The following is a 20166-nucleotide window of genomic DNA, read 5'->3' as shown; positions in this document are numbered from 1 at the left end:
TGAAGATACTGCCTTGTACAGTATCAGTGCTGTGCTGAGAGCCTGCTTAGTCATTTCCATAGAGCACTGCACTGGGCTTATAGAGCTTTTGCTCTGTTCGTCAATAAATCGTTAGTATCCACAGAGGTATCTGTCTTATATACAATTATAGCTTGATTAAAGTGCAACAATGATAATAAATCAATTTCTAATTAAATTTTCCTTAGTTATCTTTGCAGTCTGTTTTCACGGAATTCCCATGTATTACAGTAGGTAAGACAGGGAACGCTCTCTAAGGGGACAGCTATAATTATGATAGCAAATATAAATGCTTCCTGCCCCACCCCTGGAAAAATTACCGCTGCCAGTAATGCAGTTAGCTGGTCTCTGAACAATGCCTTCACTTCCCAGACCTCCTCTGAACACTCTCCAAGTCCCTTTGTTTGTCACAACTCACAGCTTAACTAACACTGTTCCCAGCTTACACCAGTTATGTGAAAATCCCATTAATTTGTGACAATCCGAAGTGAGTGTATCAATAAAACAAGTTGTTTCCGTATTAAAATTTCTGTTACAACACCATTGTGAAATTACACATTCAAATTACGGTCTCAGTTTCATGCTGTGTAGAGTTCAGCTTGCATCTTTTAAACAGAAAAGGGAAAAGAAAAACATTCTTAAAGGACTAGCAAAGTTACAATCCAAAACCATCAGATGACTGAGAAAATCCCTTCATCACCTAATCCAACACACAACTCCGCAAAGCTAATGTTTTGATCCTGGATGTAACGTTACATCGTGCATTTCTTTTGTAAGATTGCACAGATGTTTCACCCATACCATTGATCTTTAAGGCAGGATTTTATTCTTTGGACCAGTAATTATATTACTAGGGCGAGAACAGCCAGCACGCCTGCTCACAATGAACCTTTGCCAGAGGTTTCCTGAGTAGCACAGACTTTAGAAGAAAATCTGCTATTTGTCAGCTGCATTCTGTAAAATAGGTATTCCAAAGTAAGCAGTTTTTGTTTACAAGGAGCATATGCTCAAGCTTAATGCCATCTAAATGTACTTTTTAAATTTCTGCTGTGGTTATGAGTGTACCTCAAAGCATGCCAAGCTTTACTAAAGAACACAGTGGATGCCAAACATCTTATGTAAGAATCTTCCAACGTGCCCTTAAAATAACATTAAAAGTACAACCCCACCCTCAAAAAGGGTATAGCTAAGGACTACAAAACAAAATCTTTAACAGTATTTTTTCAAATGTGTGGCTTCTGTACTGCTTGCTTTTAAAAATGAAGAGATGTACCTCTTGTATGATTATTTTCTTCCTTTGCTTTTGTAGGCTGCCAGTTACAGTGCTGCTGCCAAGGTGAAGCAGTTGGGTTACCTGCTCTAGTTCATTTTTTGCTTCAAGCACGTTTGGATCTATTAGAAGGACTTTGTTGAGATCGTCAACACTGGCTTGATAGTTCTGTAAGTAAAAGGGAAAATATTTTTTTCCAGAAACACACCACTAGAAATATAAATTATAATTACCATGCTGTTCTTTCCAATTAAGAGAAATAGAAGTGCTAGAATCTTGACATTATGTAGACAAAAATAATCTAATTGCAGTGTAATTACATTAAAGGAAGAAAAAAGTGAAACCACAGATGAACTTGAATATTTTGTGACGAAAGACTTCCTTATTAAATATATACTATGAAAATTTATGCTCTGAAAACCATTTCCTTTTATCAGTGAGTAGCTTATGGAAGACTTTTGCTTTTAAGCATAATTGCTTAACGCTGGAACACTTCCTCAAGATTAATATAATGCTAGACAATCAACAGTTTGCATATGTGCTTTGACAATAAAAGAGAGTCACTTAGTTAAAAATGTGCCTAATCTTCCTGGGCATTGCTTCAGTAGATAATCTCTTACAGGTTGACATGGGAAATTTTCTGGTTATATTTGAGAAGATTGAGATTACATTATGAATTCTGGGATAACCAAGAGAAGGACAAATAAAGAGACAATGACATTAGCACATAATTCCTCAAGGATCAGTCTTGTGATTTATTTAGTATTTTCACTTCAAATTTTGGCATTAAGTATTATGAAATTTTATATTAAACTTTCTGGATAGATGAGGGTAATAGCAGCATCAGTTCTGAGGAAGGCTGAAACACCACATGAAAAAAATAAAGATACCTTGAGGACTGGAGTATCAAAAACAAGGACACGAAACATGCAGAAACACAATTGCTTCAAGTGAGGGACCCAGTATTTCTTCTGTTCCTGAGCAGTATTACGAAGTTTTATAAGTCATTCATGTTACTACTAAAAAGAAGTCCTCTGATGTATCAGTTGAGGTATTTCCTCAGCATCTTAACTGTAATTGAAGCACCAGTCCACAAGACACTCATTCTCTTTTCTATCCAGAATATTCTGTTTAATACCAATTAATTGTATTCAAGGTGCAGAGACATTGCAGTAAGGCTGTAAATGAACCGAAGTTTGCTGTACTATAAATGAAGAGTTAAGAAAGCTGTAATTATTCAGTCTCTGCAAATGAAAGCACGAAGGAGACAGACTGCTTGCATCAAAAACCAGCTACTATTTAAGATAAACCATTTGAACTACAGATGTGAAGACTACAGAGAACTGAGGTTCCAGAACAAGAGTCAGAAATTAACCAGTCCTCCTGGGTTTCAAACTGCAGCCTTACAGATTTCGTAACAAACTCTTTTGATATGGTTGTACCAAAAGCAAGAGAATTGACTATCAGCTGTAGGAGGTGCAGGCCAGTCCCACATCCCATGTTATATGCCTAATTTACCAGATGAGCATGATTTCCATTCTGATCTTCCTTTACATCTCAGTAAATCTATAAAAATAATTTACTACATTAAAATACACTGCAGCTTTTTGCCAAATAAATGCCCAGATATTTATAAACAAATAACACTTTCCAGCTTAGTTACATCTTTGCCAAAACAGACACATCCAGTTAGTAATAACTTTTGTTACACAGTCATTTGTCAACCCCAGATCACTTTTGTTGCTTCCTCTGGCATTAACACTCACTCACATCCCTAGAGCTTGAAGTAATGAAGCCATTAAATCCAACCAAAATGCATTTTTTCTTTTTTTTTTGGGGAGGGTTATGCTACAAAAAAAAATGCTGGACTGTTTCTCAAATTCTTGACATTCTTCACTCGTGTGTAATTATTTTTTTTGACCAGTAGATTCACTATTTGTCTTTGCTTCTATTTGTACTATTTATTTATTTTTGTTATTAACTCCAACAACATATGGTTGCAGATGATTAATACCTGGGAGCTTGGTACAGCTACAAAAATGGCTTTGCTCAAAATGAAGACACTTTCACCTTCTCTGAAAATTAATCAAAGGAAACCTTAAAGATTTTGTAGCTACTGAAACAGAGGAACACATTTATCATCAAAATGTTCTCATGGTTACTAAGACCTACATTTGGTGTTGTAACACAGAATGTGAATAGTCAGGTATACTGATAAGCACAAACTGTTCTCAAGTGATTTGTAGGCTGAGTGACAATGAATTTTTGTTAAGGCATCAAACATAAGGGAGCTCTGATCTAAGTATTCATTTGAAGAACGCTGTTAGAACTTGGTGGATATTTGGAGTGATCACCTCCAATTACAGAAAACACAGGAGAAAGCAGTTAAAATCTTTGTTTAAAAGACACTTGTAAAATTTAATACAAAGTAGATGATGAAAGCTGCAATCATGAGACAACAAAAATGAGAAGCTGATTGTTCAATATGACAGTTGACAGGTAGAGTAAGAATTGCTATGAAGGAATTATGAAGTACAGAAAGCAGCTAACTCACCCAGTGAAGAAGGGGGAACCAACAGTGATGGATAAAACGACGGTTCAAGTGATGTAACGTGACGTTTGCAGTCACACTCAGGATGGAAACGAGCAATATAAGATTGTGTTTTATCAAGGTCAGATAAAATGATACTCAAGAAACTGTGATAAGACAGGGACGGCACAGACAACTTCAACGTGAAGATGGAAAAGAAAAGGTTCAGTCCCCATACTGCCCAGAGAGTGAGAAACGAACTCACTGACAAAGGTTTGTAATGTGCTTAGTGGAGGAACAGGGAAGAGAATGAAGATTATTAAAGGCCTGGTGCAACACTGCCAAGCAGTTATATAAGAGCAGATGCCAAAAGACAGCTTGAGCTTTTAGTTTGGACAGATGAAGACAGACTTGAAAAGAATCTGTGTGTCATTAGCAAAGATATAGTGAACACCATGACAGAAAAAAAACACTGTGACACCCAGAAGTATATTAGAATAGAAAGTATATTAGAACATTAGAACAGAGTCGAAACTTGCTTAGCTAATCTCCAGTCAAAGCTCATTTGTTCCAATATTCTTGTCTTTTCTCAAGTTACTGCAAGTCAACATGAAGATTTTTATATTCCAAAAATATGTATGTTTTATGTATGCCTAATGCTTTACACAGTAATAAATCATCAGCACTGCATATGTTACTTGTGTTCAGTCATTGACTGTAACTACCTGATTGCCTTTGAAGAGGATAAGCAAGTTTAGAAGTGTTTAAGAATACCTGTCATGTTCTTTTTCCTCACCTGTAATCCTTTGTACGCTAGTGCTCTTCTATAAAAAGCTTTAATATTAGAATCTTCTATTTGAAGAACATGATCACAATCTTGCTTAGCCTCTTCATATTTATACAGTTTCAAGTAACAGAGAGCTCTAACACAGAAAAACAGAATACACTGCAATATAAGTAAATTCTGGTGTACTGTAGCGCCAACAGTATCCGACTCATAATGTTAATTAAAATATTTCACACAATCTTAATATCTATTTCTTTTTTTTTTTTTCAGACTACATCAAAACCACTAAGTGTTAATGACATCACTTGATGGATTTAGAGAAAGCCAATTCCTGTAATAAAAAGTCAAAATTTATGTATGAATAATGCTTGAAGTTTAGCAGGTACATACATGTTTTAAAAGCAGAGTCTATCTTAGGTTAATATGATAGTATAGTAATGGATACAGTATGGATCCTATGCAGCCATTCTGGGTTAAAAAAAAAAGTGCTCCAGATTAAATAATCACTACTACCTTCTGTTCCTAGTTATTACTTGGAAGTCTCCTACTCAAGTATTGGCCTAATCAAATCCTTCTTAGTTCGTGGAAGCCGACAGGATTAGAGCATAAAGAATTATGTTGCAGAATTAGGTCAACTTTTAAAATAATGCTGCTGTGTGACCAGGTTCCTACTTTTACTTTCACACTATGTCCATTCTCTGAACTATTATTCTTCATGGTTGAGATACTGCTACTGCACATTAGTTTTTAATTAAGATCATACCAGCATTCTCAAAAACAATCTGCATACACTATGTTAATTATAGCTTCTACTGTAGCTTATTTTACATATACCTTAAAATCTTTATATAAATATCAGTGACATTAATACTTGCTCCCCTTGGAAAGCAATGCTGTTCAACCAAAAATCATTCTTTTTCTTAGAAACACTCATCAAGCAGAAAAAAAAAAAAAAAGCTTTCTTTACAATAGCTATTGAAGTGATGAGAAATCTCTATCTGCAGTAAGAAAACGTAGTGTATTGTTATCCCACAAAGGGGGGGGTTAAATTTTAAATCTTTACCTGTTAGTGTAGATTGTACATTCTTTGTCATTTAACTTCATGCATTCGCTGTATTTCTTTACAGCTTCTTCGTATTTACCGTTCTTTACAAATTCATTCCCTTCGTTTTTTAATGTCTTGAACTCTTCCTCTGCTTTCTCACCTATGTTACAAAAGGATCACAGTGTTACCTAAGAAGGTCAGTTCATTAAAGGTAACTGAGCAGTCTATCCAGACTAAGAATAAATGCCTGGCATCTGGAGGATCTTTACCAGTCTGCACATTACAATTTGTGTTCCCGATCTCCCTGCTGCTCTAAGAAAGGCATGAACTAACATACACAGATTTGGCACGACACATACCTTCCAATGCACCAGGTTAACTATTTTGCTGAAAATCATGTGAATGCAAATGGACAGCTCCACACCTTTACCTCTTCCTGTCAACCTGTTCTGTGTGGTGCAGAGGGATTATGCATCTCCACTGACATACTAACTTTATTTACAGTGGAGGAGATTTGATAAGCAGGATAAGCCTTCCAAATCTTCACCATCATACCAAAAACCATCATTTCACCTAATATTCTTTCTGCAAGCAACTTAGCCATCATAATTTTTATGTTAAACTGACAATGACAAACAAATTGCATCAGTTGGGGTTAGTGATACATCAATATCAGTCTGTTAATGATTTCTATAAAAAGATGCTTTCAGAGTAACCTGAAAACAGTTATAAATATATAATGTTGTGTTGCTCTTCAATAATTTTCTTTCCTTCTAAATTTCACATCCTTTATTACATGTGCTTCTGGGTTAGTCTGCATTTTTTCATTATGCTTGTAGTGGAAAACCAATCCTGACAGCAGTTTCATGTCTAAGTGTGAGCAAACAAAGATCAGTAACATAGTTCCAAGTAAATAATATTTGAAAAATCTATTTTATGTACCTTGCTAAAAGAAAATGAGCCCCCTGTCAAGCTTCAGGTTTTAAACACTACATACAAAGAAGACCATTTTAACCAATAATTAAGCTCAGTGAACTCTTTAAAAAAAAAAAAAAAAATGGCAGTCTCCTATGCCAGAAAACTACATGTGGACTTGGGGAAAACCATAAATGACAATTTGAGAGCAAATCAGATTTAAGCAGGAAATATAACTAAATTATAGCTGAAGTTGTTAGGACACAAAGAAAAAAAAAAAACACAACACACAATCATTGCAAAAAAAATGTCAGCCATGCATAATGTTTAAATAATTACTGAATGTTATTGCTGGCACGCTTCCAGTGCCAGCTATTACTGGGAGGTCTCACTGATTTAATACAAGTCCTAGAAGGCAACCACGATCTTTGAGTCAGCCTTCAGTAAACTGTTACACAGCTTCCATTTCTAAAAACAAAACCTAAATAAAGACCACTCTATTTGAAATAAATTGATACAAGTTTTTTGTATCAAAATCCTGCTGATCACACTCCCTGGAAACAGTGATAGCTAAATTCATTACGCAAGGTTATATAGATGTAAATTTAATCCTTACTAGTTAAAAGGTTTAGATTAAATAGGTTGGTTATACAATGAAATAAAAAAAACCAACAAATTGCAACCCTTAGTAACAGGGAAAGTCTGGAGTACAATCACTACAACAAAAACAATTTTCAACCGAAGAATTTACGTTTAATAGCAACCCGTTTGTGCAAAACATCAGTTTTCTACTGTATTTCAAAAATAAATGCTAAATCCAATTACTGCCCAATCCTACAGAGTGATAAATCAGTAATGATATGCACTGACAACAACTGTAATGAAAATACTTAAGTCACTGGAAATTTTAAAAAGTGACATTGTTATGAATTTAATTGAACTTAAATTATACATTGATATTCTTCACATTCCTTAAGGGAAAAATCAGCTTTCTGTAGTAAGTTTTCTGTTTACCATACTTCAATTTGCACTGTTATATAGATCACACATACACAATGCTATTCTAAGTTTCTATAACAACGCTTTATTCTTGAGAAAAATGTCCAATTCTCAAAAATGCATGCATTTGTAAGTTGTTTGTTGTTCTACATCAGGTACAAATAAATTTAAAGACGATCCTTCAGACAGTGTTGAAGTCTTTAAACTTGTAGGGCCCATGAATGCAAAATATTTGTGGACATGCATGATTTCAATAATGGATTATTAACAGAAAACCACATGCTATGTACTTGGCCAACAATGCAGCTATGCATTGCAGGCTCCCCTCTCTTAATCAAAGGAAGATTATCTTCAGTGCTAATTTGCCTTATATTGAAATAAACTTAAAAGGGAAACAATTAACAGTCAACTAAGAATCAAAAATGATGTTAAAAATTCTTCTTGTGAAGTCTTTAGCTGTATCAACAAAACAGAATCAGAAGGGTTCCATTGTTTGAATTACTGGAGTAGAAAAAAAATAGAAACTCCAAAAAAAGTGGAAAAATCAGGAGGAACAAAGTCTCCTTAAGGAATAAAGCACTTGGTGCATATATGTAAAAAGTCTTAAACTAACGGTTTTGAAAGGCAACTACTGAATAGTCACTATCAAAGTTGAAATCTGTACTAGAAAACATCAGAAGTGTTATTCTGTAGCCTGTTCAGTCTACCTGAAGAGTTGAATTATACTTTCATGAACAATTAAACGATGGCTACAGATTATGCAGTGGATTATGTTACTGAGGATGGTTTTCTGGTGTTGGTCTGAGGTTGTTTGTTTGTTTGTTTTGGAGGGGTGAGCATGGGGTGGAACTATGTTATAACTGTAGCATGAGGTCGGGGAAACCACTACCATTTGTGATAGGACTCAACACACTGCTAGTGAGTATTTCTGCTATATCTTATGTAGCTTTAGAAATTATTTGCTACAAACTAAATCATCTGGACTAAAAAAATTATCATCACTGTAGTTCCTTAAAGCACATTAACCCTAATCATACAAAAGACCATCATCTTATCTGATAAATATTTTCTAAATACGTTCCTTTGACGTTATTAAATTGTATTTAATTTTTCATTTAAAATTTTCTTATATATACATATACTTGTATTAGCTATACGTACGATTCATCTGCAACTGTTCTTCTCTGTTGGTATCTGTAGTACTGCTTGGCTTAACCTCTGAAGTAAAACATCCTCCATCCCACCTGTGTAGCTGAGCAGCGACTGGGACAACTGGAATCGGTGGCAGTTTCTCCCTCCAACTAGAGCCATCCTGGTCAATTAAAGTCTTTGTTATTCTGAAAAAGAAAACTCCTCTCAGCATGACTTCTCATAAATTTATTTAATGCTTTAATAAACTACGGCCAAATTAAACAACGCAATGTTCCAATTTTCCCCCAAACAACTTTACAGTTATCCTTAAGTCTAATGAAAAAAATGTCACAGCAGTCAACTCCATTGAATTAATTTATTTGATTCAGACTTTTTTCCACTAAAAATTAAAATACTTATGCTAGTATGTAGGAGACAAGAAACTGACATAAACCAGATCTATAAATATTTAAGCAAATGACTTATTTTGCAACTAAGCTCTAGCTGCTGCCTGAAACATGCAATAAGAAAACTAAGCAAAAGAAATGTCTTTCCCCTGTTTCCTTAGGTGTTCATTGTTGTTATTTGAAGCATAACTAAAATACAATGCACTCAGATATACAAGCGGTACCTAAATTTGCCAGTGTCAAGCAAAACCTCTTATACAACAATTACCTCTTACATAACAACTTTGTAGATAACCAGAGTAGGTCATAAAGTATATATTAAATTGCATTTTATACAACAATCAGAAATTTTTCAAATGATCATTCTTCATCCCCATTTCAAAATGCAAAGAAAAATATATTTGATCTTTTCAATCTTTCTTTAACCAGCGTTTATTTCCACACGTGAGAGGTTGAATTCAAAATGCACTTAGGTGGGAGTTTCCCTTTGCTGTGATATGTTTTGGAGCAAAACCTAAATAGACATGAGTAAAGCCATATATGACTTAATATTTCTGTTATAATTTTCGCAGTGTTTTAAAAGACTATCAAAAAAACACAAATTAATCTGTGATGAGAATAACAATGATATAAGTCTTCTGATATCAAAATTAACTTAGCTCTTAAGTTCAACTGGTGGTAAGTCTAACATATGCTTTAACAAAGAAAAATCCTCAATTCTGTAGTAAAGCAAGTCACATTGATATTATGGAAGTCAACAAACTGAAATTTGCATAATAGGTGTGTTTCCATTTAACATAAGTTTGAAAACATACTACATGAATACTCTTCCAAAAAAATAAATTGTATCCTTGAATGTGACATGAATGAGATAAAAAGAGTATTAATAACCTAGATAAAGTTTTCTTCCTTGATTTTGTTCTTTCAGTATTTGAATAATGGCTATAAAATAATAATAATAAAAGTTCCTTAGTGTAAGATTATGGCAATAGAGTCAAAGCAATTGGGACTAAATTCATTTCCAATTTGGGTCTGAGAGAAGAACCAATACAAGGAGCAGCATCTGTTCTAATATTACTTCAGACTCGTGAAATGGTTCAAGTTGGCAGGGAACGCTGGAGGTCATCTGGTCCAACCCCCTGCTCAAGCAGAGACAACTAGAACAGATTGCCCAGAACCATGTCCAAGTGGACGTTTATTGTAAAAACAGAAATTACCAACGTATTTCAGTGATGTATATTAAAAACACTGTTTGTGGAACAATATAACATGCGATTTTATGTATTACATAAAATGAAACATACCATTTTGAATTGAAACTAAGTTCTTCATATGCAGAATATCACATTTTGTAGTATTATATATCTGTTTCACCTCTTTTTAAGAGAACAAGACTATTTTTCTATGTATTAGTGGCACATGCCCTTTCAGGGCATTCCTCTATCTGGATGATTAATAAGTAGTATTTTATAAAACAACTGAGAAGCTTCTCCAAGTTCTGTTTTGCTCTAATTTTCCTAAAACTTTAAGTTTTTAAACCATCGTACAAACACAATTGTTAAGAAAAATGTGGCATACCATCATAAATTAAACAGCCCTAAGATTTACTCCATTATTTATTTATTTTTTAAATTATTATTATTAGAGAACAAAACTGTACGCTTTATGTTAAAAAGCCAATTACTTCTGTTCTGGTACTTCTCACAGAAAGTAACAGTTTCAACTGTAAACCAGCATCCCACTTCCTTCCTGTTCAGTTCTCCACTTATTGTAATGGCTTTCAGAAGTTGGACAAAAAGCCTGATCTAATTCATCAAGCTCAACATAAAGAATGCTACAAGAAATTGATTGTAAAAGAGTGTAATAGAGCAGGCTCTTCTTAGGATGGCCAAAATGCATACTTGTGTACCATGGCTAATTTCACAAAGCACAGGTATCTCACAAATACGGCTGTGACAGATACTCATTCCCCAATACCATCACCCTAACTTGACCTAACAAACTCCTTGCAGTTTTGGAATTTATCACAAAGACATAGTTGGTACACTACAATACTCATACAGGACTTTTAATAAAAGTTCTCAAGTTGCCTAGTGTAATTTGCTAACTGATATTAAAGAAGTTGAGGGAATTTTGGAATGAAATTTCAATTTAGTAAATGGAAATGCATATGACCATACTGCCCCCCATTAGAGTTTGTGTATTTCTAACAATGAAAAGCAAATAATAAAACAATCACTCAAGAGGAAATTAAAATACAAAGAAAGTCACTGAAGTTTACAGAGCTAGTAAAACGACGCTAATTAAAAGTGTACTTGAAAGGCATTTTCCTGTGGCTTGGCACAGACTATTAAAAGACACAGTCCTTCCAATTTAACTAAAAGTCACCTCAGAATAACCAATAAAAGACTGATCATCATCTAACCACGAGAAACACTCAAATAATTGTTTATATTTGTCCTCAGTTACCTTTTCATAAAAATATGTACTTTCTTTGTTATTCCTTTCTTTGTTATTTTCTTTTGGTTGTAAAATGGTCAGGTAAAGGCCTGATCTTAAAAAAAAAATCTGCTCATCTTTTACATAAGAATTATCTGAAATACCAAACCCCTTGGATTCTAAGATTTCTGGAAAGCCTGCTTAGCTAGGTAAGGACAGAAAGACAAGCTGTAACAAGATTTAGTAAACCTGTCTTCAGACAGAAGTAGTAAGATGAGTTTATCTGTCAGCTTCTTACAACATCACCATCCAATTTCCTCCAGGAACTTAAAACCGAGTAAATCCTCCAGTAAAAGCATGCTGTTATGACCTGACGTTCCTAATAAATTCATGGAGCTGTTTTGGGGTTGTCCCATTAAGTAAAAAGGCAGTAGAGTAACTACAATTTTTTGGTTAAAATTGATCTTAAGAAGGTGTGTTACTTTGGAAATTAAAATCGATATGTTGGTCAACGATTTAATTTATGAATTATGAATAATTCAAAAGTAAGTTATATTGAAAGTTCAATTATGCAGGAGGTCTAGGCTCTAGAAACTAAGAATTTGCAAGCAAAAATGAATTACCAGCAGAAGAGAAGAGAAGAAGGAAGAAGCAGCTGAAATAAGGTGATGGGTTGCCAGGGAGGAAAGAGTAATGAGCAGTGAAGCTAAAAACAAAAGGAAGCCTAGAGGGGAGAAAAGGAATACTGTTAAGGGAGAAGAAGGAAATAAGCTTATTACTAAGCAAGTTACAAGTCATTGTCAGGAGAAATATGAAAAGAATATCTGCAGCTAAAATAAGCCAATGAAAAAAAAAAAGAGTACAGTAATTCACTCAGATACCAGGTCAGAAATAAAAGGGGATAGAAGTACTTTCTATATGTTAATGAGAATAATTTTTATAAACACTATCACAATTGTGAATTATTAAAATATAGTTTCAGAAATTGAAACACCTCTCTTGGCAGCAAGAGCTAATGTTGGAAGCATCAGAAATCAAGTCAAAAATAAGACAGTTCTATTTTTTTACACCTCTAAGCTTTGCAGTCAATCAATGTATCAAGCTGCTTCAGTGCCTGCACAACCGCAGCATAATAGAGGATTAACACGTAACATATATCTTCAACTGCTACAGGAAGAGTGCTAATATGCACACGAACATCAAGAGAGAAGTACAATATTACTTTACATTGCATCAAACAAATTCAGAAAGAAAAGAATCTGAAGAACCAGTACAAAAGAAAGCCTTTTAAATAATACTTTTTTTGAAATAAAAAATGACCTACTGCTGATGACAATGGTGAAGCAATGGGAAAACTACATGAAATAACCAGTCCACTAGTTAGAACATGCTAGTTGTGATGACCCTGTCTCAGGCATGTAGAACAGAGGGCGGGTAGGCCCCAAATAAAACTGAATTCTATTTTTCTATTTGGACTGATGTGTAGAAAATGTATGAAGTGCACTTACCTATTAACGCTATCATTTGCTGCTTGTATGCTGCTGTCTATTTGCAGAACTGTTTTATAATCTACGTATGCCTGTCGATACCGCTCCATGGACTCGTATGCCATTGCTCGTCGTAGGAGAGGCTTAAGGGAAAATGCCTGAAGCTCCAGAGCTCTGGAGAAAACAGAAGTATGTGGTGTTGAAACAGAATAATGTAAATAACAACAGTAAGAGTATTTTATGAGATAGACATCTCTATGGAACAATTCTGTGATTTCAGATGGGTCATACAGTAACTAACCCTGGACAACACACTTGGGTGGTTTATTATTAATACTGTTAATTTTAATAAATGAGATGCAGTTATGTAGTTGTTAGTGTTTTTACTACAGCTTATTCTGCTTAAATCCATATCTTCCTTCTGCAGAACCAATGTTTTCCTGGTGATGTGGTCATGTCTAGATCATAGAGAATGGCTTGGATTGGAAGGGATCTTAAAGATCTGTGGGGATTTCACGTATACGGTGCTTTTACCTACACAATTTTCAGTTCTTCTTCCTTACGCAGAAGTATGCATGTAAAAAAATGGATTTAATAAAACATGAACGCACCCCCGTCTTCAGCTATTAAGTTTGTGCCTGTGTTTTGTCGATTGGTGCCTGTTCAACAGTGAACTCAGTCCCCGATACGCTGCAATCAGAACTTCCGAACACCATGTGCTTTTCCAGCAAAGTGACAAAGCAGCCCACAAAGGCTTTATAGATTAAAGATTACCTTGTATTAATCAATGTTTCTTGCTAATGAGACAAAAAGAAACTGAAATACTGAAATTAGGATGAGTCTAGGCAATTAGATTTCAAAGAATCATGAGGTAATTCAGGTTCAGAGCTCCCTAGCCCAACCTTCTGCTAAAGGTCACCTCTGAGATCAGAGAGTAGCTCACAGGTTTATCTGGTCAGGCCTTGAAAACCTCCAAGGAAATTTCTGCACAGCCTCTCTGGGCAGCCTGTCACAATGCCCCTCTGTCCCCATGGGGAAAAAGTTGTTTGTTTGTTTTTCCCCCTAACATGCAGTCAAAACCTCTTGGGTTTGTTTTCACCTGTTGCCACTTGTCCACCCACAATGTCCTGCCAGAAAGAGCCAGGCTCCATCTTCTGGACAATCTCCTCACAGGTCCTGGCAGGCTGCTGCTAGGACCTCTTGAGGCCATTCTTTAAGCTGAACAAACCCAGTTTCCTTAGTTTTTCCAGGGAAGTGCTCCGGAGCCCATAGCCTCCTCAGCACCACTTCACTGATCTCACTCCAGCTGATCAGTATCTTTCTTGTACTGGGAAAGCCAGAAACCAACACAATATCATAGATGTTACCTATCAAATGCTGACTGAGTACAAGGGGATAATCACTTCCCTCAATCTACGGGCTATACTCCTCTTTATATGGCCCAAGATGCTGTTGGCCTTTTTTACTCTTAGTTTTTTTGCTATCACTCCTCCATTAACAATAAAGAAACAATGATTTCTAGAACAAATATTTCCATTTCACAAGCATTTCCAGCACTCCATTTCTCCTTATTTTGCTGAATGCATTTGCAAAATACAACAGCATGACATCACAGCCGTTAAAAAACCTCTGCAAAAGTGCTTCAACATTGTGTAATACAGACAAAAATTAACACAATTTCCAGGTTCCTAAAACTGAGGAAGAAGAAAAAAAACAAACACACAAATACACTCAGGGACTGAAGACACTGCTTGAAGAATAGCGTCAGTGGGAATGGAAAACTCCCTTTCCATGGCAGACTATGAAGAAACAACTTATATACACTCTACAATTAGCTTAAAGGAGGCGTTAGCGAGGTGGGACTGGTCTCTCCTCCCAAGCACCAAGCAATAGGACAACAGGAAACAGCCTTAAGTTGTGCCAGGGGAGGTTTAGGTAGGATATTAGGGAAAATATCTTCACTGTGAAGCATTGGAACAGACTGCCCAGAGAAGTGGTCAAGTCACCACCCCTGGAGGTCTTTGAAAAAACTTGGAGAGCTTAGTGACAAGGTTTAATACAGGTCTTGGCAGTGCTAGGTTAAAGGTTGGACCAGATGATCTTCGAGGTCTCTTCCAACATAAATCATTCTATTCTATGATACTTCAGTCATGAACCAAGCAATACCAGTACACCAGAGAAAAGAAATCTAGCACATAGGAGCCCTATTTCACTCTCTGTAGCAAGAAACACAAGCACCCTGAATCAGTCTTGAGTCAGAGACGTCCAACAAAGGGTTTTTTGACAAACTTCTAAGCCCTAAGTAGCTAAAACTTAATAAACATTCAATAATTTTTATACTTTCTGTATCACAAATGTAAGCACTAAGCCATTTTTTACTTTGATGATATCAAGTAACCTCTTCATAGATTATCCCTTTTGTTGTGTTGTCTAGAGTAAATCTAATTGACATTGCCTAATTTCTGCATTTGAAGTTTTGCGGTTCTACCTCCCAGTCTCTACATTCTTTCTACCTCTGTTGTGCTCACTAAGCATTACGGGTCCTCACGGATCCAGAAAACATGCATGAGATTAAGAATACTATGGAAGTAATACGAAAACTAAGCTTCTAATCACTAAGAATGAAAAAAAAAACAACAACAAACCTTTGACTTTGGCTGAAGTCTTACATACTAGAAACCTCCTGAATTGAAGAATGTCATGGCACGTAAGCATGCCAGCTTGTCTCATCAGCAAGCTGTCTATGATCCTGCATCTACTTTAACGAAATACTGATTGCCAGTCAATTTTCTCAGACAACATTTTCAGAAATCTTTTGTCAGGCAGAATTTATAATGTAAGTCAAATATTCAGTTAGTATAAAGTTACATACACAGTTTAGGTTTTTTTTTTTAATAGTTGGGTTCGACTATATTAATAAAATAAAAAAAAGAAAACAGATTTCTGACCATCTGGGCTCCTCTCTGGCCCTTTAAGCCTCAGTCTTACTACTGCTATGTAAGAAAATATAGCAAAAGACATCTGGAAATACACCAGTAATTTAGTTGAAGGCAGTGTCAGGAAGTTACTGAAGGTGTCTGATCTTTCACGCCTGTGTCCTTAAAAGCCACTATAAGCAGAAGGATTTTAGCTCTATTCCTTAACAACTGTAATCACTGTTTCTAACTATGCTGAGTTTATATTAAAAAACCAAGCACCCAGAACACACATATATTCACCACACAGATGCCTGAAAGTAATTTCCAACACTATGATAAGCACTTGGTTTAACAAATTTTTTACATGTAGGTTACCATAGAGCATTACTGAAGTAAGCCTGCTTTTATTATAAAGATTTTAAGCTTTCTACGCATATTTGTGAATATGATAAGTCTAACAACTGCCTTCACACAGTAAGAAAGCAAACTAAAACTTATTCTTTCCCTAGGTTTCATGTGATTGTTTTCATAAATGAAAAATAAAAGTATCTGTCATGCAGGCAGGGCTTCCAAGTGCAATAACAAGATATCACTTACAGTGTTTAATCATCATCCGGAATGTTGTTGCTCTACATAGGAGGTTGCAATTTACCTGTTACAATCCTGAATGCAGTCACTGCAGTTGCCTTCTTTGAGGTAACACGCTGCTCTGTTCGAGTACAAGATACTTAAATCATCTGGAATTTGTTCCCCTAAAAGAAGTTACAATTAAAATCAAAGACCACTCTAAAACAACATTAGAGAATTAAAGTAGCTGCATAGAGCAAGTTGTACCGCAGTGATGCAGTTTGCTGATGCAAAGCTGTAAGGAGCTTTCCTTTATCATGTCACTGAGAATATGGAGTTATTCAGACATAAAGAAATGCAAACATCTCTGTCTCAAGGAAGTTAAAAGATTACTTCACTCATCTTCCTACATTTTGTATTGCATGAATTGGCCCCTGCTGCCAATGACGAAGTAATACGGCACAGTAACTCCTGCCAAAAATCCAGGGATAGGCTCGGTGACTTCACCTCTAGCTCCCTTAAACCACCTACATAAGCTTTAAGTAGAAGGTATCGCACTCACCTAGACCGACGACGTGTTCAATGGCTTCGGAGTACCTGAGCACAGCTTCTGCGAACTGTCCCCCCTTGAACAACTCGTTTCCTTCCCTCTTCAGTTCCGCTGCAGCCGGCGGCAGCGAGGTGGCCGCGTCCCCGTGCGCCCCGGGGGGCTGCCGCGCTGCGGGGCTCCCCCTCGCCCCTTCTCCATCCGAGTAGCCATCGGCTTCGCCTTCACCTTGCTGCTCCGGCCTCTGCCCGCCTTCCTCGGCCGTGCCCTTGGGGTCGGCGGGGTCCCTGCGCCGCTCCTTGCCCTCGGCCTTGGCGCCCTGCGCCTTCCTCTGCGCGCTGCCCATGGCGGCCGGGCCGGCTGCCTGCCGGCGCCCTGCGGGGAGCCAAGGGGCGGCTGAGGCGCGGCGCCCCGCCCCGCCCCGCCCCGCCCGCCTCACGCCGCGCCTCACGGAGGGGGGGTAGAGAAGTTGAGGATTTGGGGCAAAACCACCACATGGGAACTTAAAGAAGTTTAATTCGCGTTAGTAATGAGGGAACCGAGTTAAAATGGAAGGGCTGTCAATAATCTTGGGCACTCTGAAAGGAATATTTGAAGCGGATTTGTGGAATGGGTGACATCTTTCACTGAAAATGAATTCTCAAATGTTCGAGGTATTTCTCCTTCAGAAGCATGGCACAAAAATAACGATGGCACAAGGAAAAGCAAAATAGCACAGAAGCACAGAGTCATCTAGGCTGGAAGAGATTTCCAAGATCACCGAGTCCAACCTCTGACCTAACACTAACAATCCCCACTAAACCATTTCCCTAAGCTCTACATCTAAACGTCTTTTAAAGACTTCCAGGGATGGTGACTCCACCACTTCCCTGGGCAGCCTGTTCCAATGCCTCACAACCCTTTTGGTAAAGAAGTTCTTCCTAACATCCAGCCTAAACCTCCCCTGGCACAACGTCAGCCCATTCCCCCTCGTCCTGTCACCAGGCACGTGGGAGAACAGACCAACCCCCACCTCGCTACAGCCTCCCTTGAGGTACCTATAGAGAGCGATAAGGTCACCCCTGAGCCTCCTCTCCTCCGGGCTGAACAACCCCAGCTCCCTCAGCCGCTCCTCGTAGGACTTGTTCTCCAGGCCCCTCACCAGCTTCGTCGCCCTTCTCTGGACTTGCTCAAGCACCTCCATGTCCTTCTGGTGACAGGGACATGGTGAGGGGCCAAAAGCTGAACACAGTACTTGAGGTACAGCCTCAGCAGAGCCGAGTACAGGGGGACAATCACTTCCCTGGCCCTGCTGGCCACACTGTTTCTTATACAAGCCAGGATGCCGTTGGCCTTCTTGGCCACCTGAGTACACTGCCAAGCAGCTTTCTAACCACTCTTCTCCCAGCTCACAGAATCACAGGGGTTGGAAGAAATATCTGGGGCTCATCAAGTCCAACCCCCTGCTAAAAGCAGGTTCCCTACAGCAGGTTGAGCAGGAAGATGTCAGGGGGGCCTTGAGTATCTCCAGAGCAGGAGCCTCCACAACCTCTCAGGGCAGCCTGTTCCAGTGCTCTGTCACCCTCGCTGTAAAGAAGTTCTTACGCACGTGCGTGTGGAACCTCCTGCGTTCCAGTTTTTGGCTGGTGCCTCTTGTCCTACAGCTGCACACCACTGAGAAGAGCCTGGCCCCAAAGTTCAGTTCACAACGAATTCATCTATGATGAAGTCAGGTTCCAATGCTTTAACTGCCCTGGCATAGCTATATTTGAAGGCAACTGGAACAGTCCAAATCTCCAGAGATTAATGTTTAATAATTCTGCTTTTTTTTTTTCTATCACACACGGCCAGTAAATCTGATTTGGATTGCATGTTCTTGGTTTGTACCCAAATTTTTTGAAACCAGAATATATAACGAACAGATTTCTTAAATAATTCCAATCTCTGACTGCTGCAGTGCAGTAGTAAAGAACGAAAAAAGGACTTACTGATCAACATTAATGCTGACACGGTAACTGAGGGGTTTTCTTAACTTCAAGAAATTCATTACAAATTAAATTCTAGAGTTAATTTTCAATGCTGTTTATTTTAACATGATCTGATTTCTCATATTGCAAGCTTTCAATAGAGCCTAAAAGCTACAGTGGGTTGGGCCCTGTTGTGCTAGACATTATACCAATCAATTATAAATGAGAGCTCCTTCTTCACAGAATTTACAATTCTAAAAAATTAAAAATAGAAAATGAAAAAGCACACTGGAAGGAGGATCAAGGAATACAGAATAAGTATGGCAATGGGTAACAAGGTGGCCAAATGTCCTCCTACAAGACCCCATCAATAAGGCTTGTAACCATAAGGAGAACAGAGAGAGTGACTTATTCATGGCCACAGTGTCAAAGAAACTTTCTATTACAGTAAAAGTCTGGTCACAGATTACTACAAATTAAGGTTTGGGTAGATGCATATTCATATATGGCATAAAGGCCAAGTGAGAGAGTATACAGAGCTGCTGCCACTAAGTATCAAGAAACAGAGAACATCTCCATTATATTAGAGGCTCAGTGGTAGAGGAGAGCATAAAGCTATGCCAAAAATACATCAGCAAGCACAACTAATCACTTGAGTAGGAGAAAGCTCTAATCATCTCCTACCCAATATGTGTTGTTCCTAAACAAATCAGAAACTTCAAAATGCAAATCTAAGACCTTACTCACTGTTCCCTGAGAAAAGCCATGACATTAACACGCATGTTGAAGTACTATCTGTAGCATCAAATCTGTTATTTCACATGGAATAATTCAATAAGAAGTGAAAATAAGAACCCAGTCCATTACATAAAAAAAAAATAAAAATTGTCCAGGTCCTTCTGGATGGCATCCTTTGACCTGGACAGGCTGGAAAGCTGGACAGAGAGGAACCTCATGAAACTCAACAAAGCCAAGTGCAGGGTCCTGCACCTAGAGAGGAATAACCCTGTGCACCATTACAGGCTGCTGGAAAGCAGCTCTGTGGAGAAAGACCTGGGGGTCCTGGTGGACAGTAGGTTGTCCATGAGCCAGCCACGTGCCCTTGAGGCCAAGAAGGGCAACGAGATCCTGGGTTGCATTAGGGAGAGCATTGCCAGCAG

At 37.6% G+C, this 20166-nt stretch overlaps 1 protein-coding gene across 1 annotated transcript in view; it reads right to left on the bottom strand.

Annotated features, from left to right (window-relative positions):
• SPAG1 (sperm associated antigen 1) overlaps window positions 1–20166 on the bottom strand; it is a 40256-nt gene that overhangs the window by 2339 nt on the left and 17751 nt on the right. Inside the window, exons 11-17 of the mRNA XM_032182214.1 lie at window positions 17076–17435; window positions 16599–16698; window positions 13050–13202; window positions 8726–8901; window positions 5669–5810; window positions 4615–4741; window positions 1292–1456 (exon numbers count right to left, since the gene is read on the bottom strand). Of these exons, the coding sequence (XP_032038105.1) occupies window positions 1292–1456; window positions 4615–4741; window positions 5669–5810; window positions 8726–8901; window positions 13050–13202; window positions 16599–16698; window positions 17076–17435 (1223 nt within the window). The remainder of the gene's footprint in view (window positions 1–1291; window positions 1457–4614; window positions 4742–5668; window positions 5811–8725; window positions 8902–13049; window positions 13203–16598; window positions 16699–17075; window positions 17436–20166) is intronic.

The sequence above is a fragment of the Aythya fuligula genome, chromosome 2, assembly GCF_009819795.1.
Source record: "Aythya fuligula isolate bAytFul2 chromosome 2, bAytFul2.pri, whole genome shotgun sequence".
Lineage (NCBI taxonomy): Eukaryota > Metazoa > Chordata > Aves > Anseriformes > Anatidae > Aythya > Aythya fuligula.
The sequence above is the reverse complement of the archived record's forward strand: the minus strand, read 5'-3'. Positions and strand labels throughout refer to the sequence as shown.